The 12,145-nt window shown below is 31.6% G+C and overlaps 1 protein-coding gene across 1 annotated transcript in view; it reads right to left on the bottom strand.

Moving 5' to 3' along the window:
• Positions 1-6,398: 6,398 nt before the first annotated feature.
• The window catches only part of LOC111676651 (solute carrier organic anion transporter family member 4A1), a 30,731-nt gene continuing 24,984 nt past the window's right edge, over positions 6,399-12,145 (bottom strand). Inside the window, exons 5-7 of the mRNA XM_023437617.2 lie at positions 8,760-9,698; positions 8,503-8,688; positions 6,399-7,163 (exon numbers count right to left, since the gene is read on the bottom strand). Of these exons, the coding sequence (XP_023293385.2) occupies positions 6,989-7,163; positions 8,503-8,688; positions 8,760-9,698 (1,300 nt within the window). The 3' untranslated portion in view covers positions 6,399-6,988. The remainder of the gene's footprint in view (positions 7,164-8,502; positions 8,689-8,759; positions 9,699-12,145) is intronic.

The following is a 12,145-nucleotide window of genomic DNA, read 5'->3' as shown; positions in this document are numbered from 1 at the left end:
GTTGGTTCATTCACTAATTGCGCAAGATGGTTGTGCACGGCGAATAGTTCAGCATATAAGGCTTCTGGAGTTGTGTGAGGAGTTGTGAGTATTAAAATCACCAGCAACTACAATTTCACTGTTCGGACAACTCTCATGAATCTTCAGTATGGAATCGGAAAGGCCATCGAAGATTGATATGGTAGTATCCCTTCCCGTATTTGGACTTCTGTAAAGAAACCAGAAGTGCAAATAGTGTGTCCTGACTTTGAACTTGACCCATAGACAGCTAAATTCGGTGTCATACGTGCCTTGTGGTTGCTGGCACTGGTACACAACTTCATTGCGGATGTAAATAGCAATGCTCCGATGGAAATTAAAAAGCGATAGGGGGTGATACCCGGGTATATAAAAATCCTGTGGATCAGCATTCTCAGATACCTGGGTTTCACATAAGGCGAAAACATCCCGACGATGGAGACAAACGTGAGCATATGCAGAGAAAAAATTCGCTCTTAAACTTAACTTAATACAGGTAAAGACCAAAGAATACTTTTGATTAAACTCTGTTTGGAGCTCCTACTTCCTATGAAGATATAGGTTTTTGAATTACGATCATATAGAAAGGAAATAAATATTTTTAATAAAAACAGAATCTTATTATTGGCGCTTGGGCTTAGAGCCCACTCGCTGCGTAATAAGGGGTTTTTAATATATTGTTTTCAAAAAATTTTCTTTGACTAAATTTAAAGTACAAAGATGTAGTTTTTTTTTTTGTCCATAAAACACTTTAAACTGTAAAATTAAAACCCCATCAACATCACTGATAAAAATACCGCATGTTATTGTTATTAAATAATTCAATCTCTCACGCATTCTCGCTCTAAAAATACAAAATACACAAAAATTTAATTGCACTTGTTTTGTTACATTCTCATTGCATCTGGCAATACCACAGCCCGACACTTTTTATTTTATTAGTTTTCATTTTTGCAAAAAATAAACAATATTTACTATTTTATATAGTCAAACAAGGTTAAGTGTACAATTTAAGGAAAATAATTTTGAAACAAAAAATAACCTTAACCCCTTAATTAAAACGCAATTAATTGTTGCAAAAACACAACAAAATATTTTAAGCTTCAAACGAAATGTTTTTATTTTACCGTTTTACTTAAATTGTTTTGCTACACACTCATACTAAAAATAATAAACAATATATTACAACTTGCATTGCCCATGCTCTGTGAAACAGATGTTATATTTAAATCAAAACCTTTATTTTGCTCTCCTGCTGATATAGTGTCAGTGTTGTCAATATAGTGAATGTAGATAAACTGTAAAAAAACTATTTAACTAATGATAAACCAAATATATAACGATATATTAGGGAAATGGGAGCTAGAATTACATGAAACTATGTCCGAAATTGGCGAATTAAGCTGGATTTTCGTGATTTTCATAGCTACTTCGCATTCTAGGATTAAATTAATTTTTTTTGTAAAAAAAAACTGTTTTTTCATCATTAAAAATGGGTATACAACATAAAATAAGTATGAATGTATACATGTATAGTCGGGCGTAGCCGACCAGTCAGTATACATGTTAAAAATAAAGTTTTTAACTTTATTTCGGAATAATTTTACTTTTTTTTTTGCAAAAAAAAGAGATTTTTTAGAAGGGGGCTCAAAGGGGAGTAGGGAAAAATATGGCCCTAACCATATAATTGCTGGAAGGGGGAGTTAAGTCTACTTCAATATTATTTATGTAGAATTTAAAAGCATTATTCGTCTTTGTAAGTGAATTTTGATCTTTAAGTCATTTTCTGAAGGGGAGTTTGTATGGGGTCAAATGAAGCCCGATTATCATAAAAATCTATGGTGTTATTAAAAGATATATAAAACTAAGTTTTGTCGACTTTTGTTGACATAATAGATCATTTAAATTATATATAAGCCCAAAGGCTCTATTTGGGAGGTATTGTTGTATGGGGGCTAGTCTAAATAATGGACAGATTTTAACCGATTTTTTTTCAATAGGCTTCGTCATTGGGTCAAAAGAAGCGTGTGTGCCAAATTTCATTCCAATTATCTTGAAAATTGCGGCCTGTACCTTGCGCACAAGGTTTACATGGACAGCCTGCCAGACGGACGAACGGACATAGCTTAATCGACTCAGAAAATGATTCTAAGCCGATTGGTATACTTTAAGGTGGGCACATGACGAATATTTTTGTTTGTTACAAACATCTGCACATGTCTGGAATAGGTAATAGGCTACTTTTTATTTTTAAATTTCAAATGGGCGATGAGCCACGCTCACATTAAGAAAATATAAAATTCGCATATTTGAGATAATATAACAGTTAGAGTCCTCAAATTTTGTCGGAGCCACTTTAGTGTCAAAACGATTATTTGGGATAAAAAGTGGGCGGACTAGCGTTAGGGTGCGTGGCACCGCCCATATAAATTAAATACAAAAATTCTTTTATCGTGGACTCTATTACAGCTAAAATCTTAAAATTTTGCATGAATAACTTCAGCATCCATGTAAATATTTTGGGTAATAAATTGGCGGACTACCCATGAGGGGAGCGGCACCTCCCATATAAAATAAAAAAATGTTTATTTGAGTTAATATAACAGTTAGAGTCCTCAAATTTTGACGGAGCCACTTTAGTGTCAATATTATTTGGGATAAAAAGTGGGCGGACTAGCGTTAGGAGGCGTGGCACCGCCCATATAAATTAAATACAAAAATTCGCTTATCTTGGAAACTATTACAGTCAGAAACTTAAAATTTTCCATGAATAACTTTAACATCCATGTAAACATTTTAAGTAATAAATTGACGGACTACCCATGAGGGGTGCGGCGCCTCTCATATTAATTAAATAAACAATTTGTTTATATTGAAATAATATAACGGCCGGGATTTAATATCAATTAAATACAAAATTTCGTATATCTTGAAAACTGTGAGATAATTCAAATTTTTCATAGATATGTAGATAGAAATCGGCGAACTTGGAATAATTTGCTTGGTATTTCTCATATGTAACATATTGTTAATCTGGAAAACTATTGTGGTTGGAATTTTCAAAATCGTTAAGTGAGTTTTTTATTTATACTAGAGGGTAAAAAATATTGTATATCCCAAGGCATTAGAATAAGAATTATTCTTTAAGACTAAAGGTATATATTAAATTTTAGCAAGTAAGAAGTAAATATAACATTAATGTATTATTTCAGAATTTAAATGAAATATATTGTCATCAAGAGAAATTATAATAAACCTTTAAGCAAGATTAAAGTTTGTGTAAAAGTTTCTTATGGCTCGCATAAAACTTATGTGTGTCGAATTCCGTCACTACATTCATATTTTTAATCCAGTAATTAGCGTTTTAGTAATTTTCAGAAGGATACCTTATATAGTGGTCATATATGGACCGATCCTAAAAAATTGAATCGGCCCATATATGAATTTCTTTGCTAGACATGAATTTTCAGTCCAGTAATGAATGATAAAATAATTTTTGAAGGGAACCTCATATGGGTGATAGGGTCAATTATGGACTGATCGACATAAAAGTTGGTAGAGAGATTTTTGCTCGTGAGAACTTAATTAAGTTAAATTTTATTGATATATTCGTATTTTTAGCCAGTAATGAGCGTTATAGTAATTTTCAGATGTTTTGTCATGTAAGAAAGTTTCTTATACCGAATTTCATTGCTATCTAGAATTTTTAGGTCAGTAATGAGTGTTATAGTCATTTTTTGAAGGGGACATTATATGGGAAGTAGCGCAAATTATGGACAGATACATAAAAAAATTTTTAGAAATATTCGGCTCATATGAAACACATTTCACGGCGAATTTCACCGTTATACTTGTACTTCTTAAACAGTTATGACCGTCAAAGCTGTTTTTTGGAGATTCACTTGTATGGAGGCTATCCGAAAATGTGGGCCGATATTCCCATTTTCTATACCAAACAAACCTTATAAATAGAGAATATTTATGCAAAATTTTAATTGTCTAGCTCTTTCTGTGTGGTCCCTATCGTGATATAAACAGACAGACGGACGGAAGGACATGTCTACACCATTTTCATTAGTAATTCAGAAAAACTCAATTGTAAATGAGATTTTCCATTTGAAATTTTTTCAACCTCAAATTAAAATTAATTATATTATTATAAATTTTTTGCATTTTTCTTAATTTCAAATGAAAAATCTAATTTTCAACTGGAATTTTCTGAATTTCCAACAAAAAATCTCATGAACTTCAAATAAAAAATGACATTTTCAATTTAAATATTCTGAATTTTAAATAAAAAATCTCATATTAAATTGATATTTTCTCATTTTAAATTAAAAAATTCTCATTTATACATGAGTACATGATCTTTTATTGTCCCAAGGTCGAAGCCTATTGAAAATGGTTTATTTCACCTAGCCCCCATACAACTGTATCCCCTGAATAGGGCTTTTAAGTTCATAATTATGTTTTATATACTCATATCTCGACAAACCAAGTTCTATACTAGACTTGATGACCCTAGCCCCTATGAAAAGACCCCATCGAACTTCACTTAAAAGCCCACAATTTTATTCAACAATAAACGGCTTCGCCCGACTATAATTTCTTACTTGTTTTCAATTGAAAAAGGTTTAAATATTTCGATGTGTTACAAACGAAAATAAAAAGTATATACATACATATACTTATACATATATATACGGAATAAAATCGCATATTCGTTTTTTGGAGCACTCTAATGTCGAGCCATGCCTAAATTAAATTTAGTATAATATATATCAAATTTTTAAAGACATACAGTGTGTGACAAAACTATAGAAACTTTTTCTAAATTTTCACAAACGGACTCAAAACCCAAAAATTTAATAGAAAATTTAATTTTTTTAGAATTTTATTTGTATATTTCCTTATGTGTCCAAATTAATAACACTTCATGAATATGATTAATTTAATTTAAAAAAAGTAAAACAAGATTAAAGTATTTGGTTTTTTGGTCAGAATATAGTTCCGTAACTTTTACTTTGTATGACTGCATGAAATCGGAGATGAATTGAAACAATAATTGGATAATAAAAATCATTTGAAAAATTTAGCTATTCCCTTATAACCGCATCCTAAAAATCGTCCTTCCAATTAGACCTGAAAGGACAATTTTTGAGTCCATATCTTGGAGCTACTGTTTCCATTGATTTTCTCTGTGGCCTATGGTGAATAGGCAGGCCACTTTAATTCAGGTATAATTTTCGAGTCTAGCCACTCGATTGAAAATCTAAAGTTGGTTTTTAGGGTCATTAACGTTTTTAAATCTGCAAACTACGGGCCTAGTTTCCACACGGGAGGAATACTTCATGTTTTTTAATGGATTTCTACGTTAAACCATATATAGTATCTTTTTATAATTGAATTCGACCAATACCTTGCCCTAAAAATAGTTCTATACCATAATTTGGACACCGATAAACTTAATATTCTTTGGGTTCAGTATCTTTCCCCTTTGGACGCTTTACAAATGTCCTAAAACTAAATGTTCCAACTAAATTTGGACACGTCCATAAAAAGGATATTTTTCATATTAATTCGACCTGTTTATATTATCTTTTGCAATGAGTAGGCGAATAGAACGATTCTTTCCAAAACAAAGACGATTTCCCGCAGGATAGTCTATTTTTCCATGTGATTAACAATTCCGAACTTTTTATTAATAACTATCCTAGAGGAGTACTTTTTTGGAACTTTTCGAATTCTATTGCCATCAAATTATTTTGTATTAGAGCAGTTCTATGAGCTCTTCAACTTATATGTTTTCACTGAATCTTTTTTATCAAATTTTTTTACTACTTTTGAAAAAGTTTTTAATTTATACATTAAATATTAATCACAGATCAACAAATATTTGCTGAAATATTAAAAGAAATATTAAAATCGATTCTTATTTTGCTTTCTAAATCGGAAATCTAGCCATTTTAATTAATGAAATAAAAAATTAATTTTGCAAAAAATTTTTAAACAATTTCAAAATTATCAATATGAAGAATATCTTAAAATAACAGTAAACAAGAATGCTTTTTACACAGTTAATTTTCATGTTTTTAGTAAGTCTTCTTTTCTGTAATAGTTCAAAAGTTTCTAATGTTTTGTCAGTAGCTGATTTTAATTAATTATGTTTTTTTTTGTTAATTTTGTTAAATACATGTATATTAATAAAAATGAATAATAATTATTATTAATATATCAAGAAGAAGTTTAGAATTTAACCTTTTCTGAAATATTTGAAAAAGTTTCCATTGTTTTGTCAACCACTGTATATTTTTCAAATAAAAAAAAAATAAAATTAAAAAATCACATGTATAATGTTTAAGTACTACTGCATCTTTTCATAAATACGATTACATATATTTTGTTTGTTTTGTATTAATATTTATTAAGTATACAAACGCACATAAAAACATAGATATTTTTGTATAGATATAAGTATAAAAGCTAAAACTACACTTAAAACACACATACAAAACCAACCTAAATTTTCTTATATTTATAAAAAAGGTCCTAGTACATAAATGCAAACATATGTATGTATGTATAAATATGTAAAATACTTGAGGATATAATATGACTATATACATGCATACATTGTATGTGAATTCGAGTACATGTGCACTTACATTAGATACAAACGTACATATCTATAGGTAAATAATAACAAATAAATATCATATGATTATATAACGCATGTGTATGAGATCCTAAGATTTAACTTATGAATGAAATCAGCTGTAAGACAAAAGAAATACGTGTTGCACGTGCCACATGCAATACGACGATTGTTTATGTCCAAACACTTGTTGAATTTACGACAAAAAGTTTGATGGTAGTGTTGATGATGATGCTGATTTATATGGGGAATGAGAAAATGTGGATGATGTTAACTGTGTTCGTAACTAGTAACATCATCATTAAGTGTTTAACTTTATAACGTCATGGCGCCTTCATCCACGATGCTGATTGCTGCTACTGTAATGTTACTGTTATCTTTAGCATTTTCCTCATTAGGTACTTCTTTGGGTGGTATGTAAAACCACCAGGCCGCAAAGAAAAACACCACCGAACACAATTTTCCTGTTAAAGCCAGAATCCACATGTATCTGTAAAATGTTATAAACACAAACAATGTTAAATTTAAAAACATTTTATTAGCATAAGAATAAAAGGATCATATAGTTTTGAGCAAGTTTTTAGTGTTATCAGTAACACAGGTTAATAATTGTTTAACCTAGAAGTCAAAGTATAGAGCTTCGAAAATATTGAGCAGCACTGACTTCTTTTTTGGAATCTATTAATGTTTAAACTTTGGACTAATTTAAGAAGCAATATCTTGCAACTGACATAAGTAATTTGAACACTTTATGTGATGGAGAAATTCAGAGGTCTGATTTGAATTCAATCCATTAAAAAAACTATACTTTACCCTTTGAATTTCGACTTATTTTAGCCTGTGTAAATAATTACTTTTTTCTTTAGTAGTTAGGATTTAGGCTGATATTCATTTAATTCTCACTAACTAAAGAAATTTTATTGAAGTTTAGAAAATTTCTTATAATCATCATATATGAGCCATATCGCAAGATAAGTCATTATCATTTCTTGTAAAGAATATTTATTTCAGGCTGGGTAATATGAAAACAAATATAATCGAATATACCGCTGATGTTGTGCTCTTTTTCGAAAGTAAACTCCTCCTACAAGAAAAATTATAAAGTTTGTCATTGACGAATTAATAAAATCCTGTTTTCGGGAACATTTTTCAATCATGGTCTTTAAATAATCAGACATAACATCGTTTCCAAGAAGAATGGATCTAATTTCGACAAAAAATATATATAACAGAGGAAGTGTTCTAGTGTTTCACTGTCTTCACCTCATGATCTACATTCGCTAGAATCCGTTTCCCCAATTTGTATAGTTATGATCGTAATCCTGTATGTCCATTCGAAAAGCATTCTAACATCGGACTTACTAATTCTAAAAATGCAACTTGTTCTGTTAATTTCGACGGATCTTTATGGCCGGATGAATCTTTCAGTCATAATATTGGGCTCTAAACTGTAAGGTGATCTTTATGGATATAATATTTTTATGATCGATGTTTCAATTGTGTTAAGGATGCGTTGAAAACTAAAACAACTTAATATCACTGACTTAAACACCCCGGACCAGCCTGGAGACATTTTTGAATGTGTTCTACAAACTCGGAAAATTACATTTAGTGCTGTTGACGGACTCTATACTAGATCAAGCTATGAAGAGTTATAAATATACCACAAGTTTGGATAGGAACTTCAAAATCAGGATATTAGCAAGAAAAGACTGGGCTGAAAACACTTTAATTCCTCTACTCTGATGATTTAACACGTATTCGAAAACTGACACGTGAATTCATTTCAAAGATCTAACATTTTCTAACGAAATTTATTATATATTTACCTGCTCATATTCGAATTTTCATAGACAAGACAAGCTCCAGCTTCCTCATCACATGTTTCTTGCCACAGTATGCAAGTCTCATCAATTAAAGCTCCAAAGATCATGGGTGCCGGAATTGTACCCAATAGTCTAACTTTTATCCACTGTATACCCAAAGCAAACGAACGTTGATCATCGTATACACATCTGCAAATGAGAAATTCCTTTCCTACTATATCAAATTTTACATTATTTTAGTAAACTAGTACTTTACTCACCTCAAAGTGGCTGACAGAGCAGGCATAGTGGCCAAAAATGTAAATAACATCAACATGAAACATAATGCTACAAAATATGGTAGATATTGACAAGATGAAGAACACATTTTATTTGTGGCATCATAATCCAAATTCCCAGTAATTGTTAAATTAGCAATTGTTCGAGAAATACATTCACAATCTCTAAACGATTTACTTTCATTATTCAAAGACTCAAAAGCACAGCCGGCAAAACAAGGGTTATAATACATAATATTATTGCTGCCACATATAGGATCATAAGCTAATTTGCTACATGAACAATTCGTATTACAATTTGCTTCCAAGTTAATAGGCATCGATATAATTGAACCAGACTTTAGTATACCACTATCATAGGGTGTTGTTACACCGGCAAATTTAAGATTTGGACAAGACAACAGGAAACAACTAGTGAAGGCAGTGGCTATTATTGTTACTGTAAGACACATTTTTATAATACCGCTGCAATTGAGGTTAAACTTTTTGACTAGATAGCCACCCAAAAATGTACCGCCTCCTCCTGCCGGTACTGTTATTAAACCCATAAGCAATGCAGACCATACTGGTGAAATACTAAATTGATTTTCTATTTGTTTAGGTAGAAAAGCAGCAAATCCAGCTATTATCATACCCTCGGAAGCCCCAGCTAAATTCAAAAAGACAAACGTTGGATTTTTCAACAGAGACACCAAAGCCATGGGCAACTCGCGTAGCTTTGTGAAATTTGCAGATTCTTCGGCTTTTTTATTAGAATTATAGGCTTCGGAGATTTTTTCCTGTTGTAACTTCTCGGACCCAGGCAATGATCGGGGATATCCAAAGATTGGTATGGATAAGAGAAAACAAACAAAGGCAGCTACCACAAAACCAATCCACCAAGCTCCAATCCATACTTTACTGGCGCTGGTCAAGCTTAATCTGCAAAGAAAAATAACATTTAATAAGCATAGAATTACAGTATTTATAATGGGTCTAATTCATAATAGTTTAGGTTACATGGAAAACTTCTAACTAAGCAAATTAGATTTAATATTGAGATATATCTTGAATAAGGCTTGTACCATGCAGCTATCATATAGAAGGTAACTCTTACATGATTGGTAAACATACACCCAGCAACGACTTTCTCGGATAGACCAAAATTATTAATATTCCTATTGCGATAAGGCAAGACCTTAACCAGGAGGTTAACACTACGATGTTTCGCCTCAAAGCATTATGTGTTTTTCATACCTACTTCACATTCTAAGCATCAAGTTACATGCGTCTCTTATTAAGCGTCAATTTTAATACCCTAAATCAATTTAGTGGGGAGGGTATATTAGGTTTGTTCTGATATTTGTAAATCACAATAATATTGGTCCTTAAAGTATACCAATCGGCTCAGATTAATTTTCTATGTCCGTCCTTCCATTTAAACTACAGGTCGCAATTTTGAAGATAATTCAATGAAATTTGGTACATGCCTATTAAAAATGGTTAAGATCGGTCCATTATTTCACTTAGCCCCCATACAACTGAACCCCGGAATAGTGCTTGTAAACCTTGTAAACAAACTACAGGTCGCAATTTTGGTGATAATTCAAAGAAATTTAGCACATGATCTTTTATGGTAGACGAAGTCTAATTAAAATTGTTAACATCGGTCCATTTTTTCCCCTAGCCCCCATACAACCGAGCACGACGAATAGGGCTCGGTTGTATGCAACGACAAAAAGTTGCAAAACCAAGTTCTATACTAGGATTGATGACCCTCATGAACTTTATAATTATAGGGCCTCATTTGACTCTAGACCCTATAAAAAGCCTCCTTCAAAATTTGACTTAAATGTATACAGTTTTATTTAACAATAAATGGCTTAAGTTTATCTGAGGCAAGGTACAATTTAACTTAAATGTTTTATTATGAAAACTAATTCACATTTTACTTTTTGTAACAAGTGTAGGGTATTATGTAGTCGGCCTCGCCCGACTATAATTTCTTACTTGTTTTTATTTCAAAAGAAGACTTGGCATTTTTTTGCAGCTTTTACTGTTTATACCCTACACCACTATAGTGGGGAGGATATTATGCGTTTGTGCTGAAGTTTGTAACACCCAAAAATATTGGTCCTAGACCCACCTTAAAGTATACCAATCGGCTCAGAATCACTTTCTGAGTCGATTTAGGTCAAAATTAACTTATAATTACTAATAAAACGATCAAAATCTACATAAATGACTTTGAAGTAGACGTAAATTCATCTACCAAAATTTATAAGGATAGGCCCATATTTACCCCTTCTCCCCTATGAGCCCTTTTGAAGAAAATCTCTTTTTTGTCAACAATAAGTAAACAATTTAACAATAAAACAAATTAAATGCTTTATATAAAAAAAATCCACAATTTTAACATACTGACTGGTGTAGGGTATCATATGGTCCGCAATGTCCTACTATAAAATCATACTTGTTTTTATCATTAAACTTATTTAATATAAAATATCAAAATCAGCTGATATGTTAATGCGCCGCTTGGGACGCTTAAAAAATTAGAAAGTCTACTGTCTACTTTAAGTATTCTACGCTTTTGTACTTGTAACTTTCAACATACAAATACATTGATGCTACTTTTTTGGCAAACGGGTATAATGCCTCCAGCTTTATTATTACTGATATTCTGCAAGTGGCAATAGTGGTTCTGCTGTCTCCCATTCAGCAACCATGTGCTATATCAAGCCCCAAACTGCAAAGTTGTCTCTCAAAACAGGCAATTTATCAACATATTTTTTCGCATATTTCATTAGGACTCCATTAGAACTAACGTATTAGTTCGTCAAAGCTGTGTCCCCTTCTATTTTTTAATATGACTCCAGCTGTTTTATTGAGCCTTTCTATGTCTGGTCAGTATGACTTCAATCCCATCAATTCTCAATCATTGAAGCTGGCTTACAAATTAAAAGATTGAGCACAACAAGCTTTTGGAGATCACAAAATATTCTGATAAATATCTAACTGAAACTTTTCAACTCCTATCATAAACATAAAACATATTCCGTAGAGAGATGAGCGAATCACTGTCTGAAATCTGGAGCTATAAAACGCAATTTTGGTTTGCATTTTGAAAAGCTAAATAATGTTCTGAGAAGTCAAATTCAACCTCCAATGCTATTGAAGAACTACATATAATTACAGATGACAGATACAGAAAACAAGATTCATTACTTTTCGAGTTACCTGGATATTGTGATAAGTCAAACACATGACCACATGGTTAAATATATAGGGTACATGGTAGCAATTCGGATACGTCAGATCAGTACGAAAACCAAGTTCGAAGTGTTTACTCCGTAGATTACTTGGGACAGTATAGTAGCGACTGACCC

This window comes from Lucilia cuprina, chromosome 2, assembly GCF_022045245.1.
Source record: "Lucilia cuprina isolate Lc7/37 chromosome 2, ASM2204524v1, whole genome shotgun sequence".
In the NCBI taxonomy this organism is placed as follows: domain Eukaryota; kingdom Metazoa; phylum Arthropoda; class Insecta; order Diptera; family Calliphoridae; genus Lucilia; species Lucilia cuprina.
The sequence above is the reverse complement of the archived record's forward strand: the minus strand, read 5'-3'. Positions and strand labels throughout refer to the sequence as shown.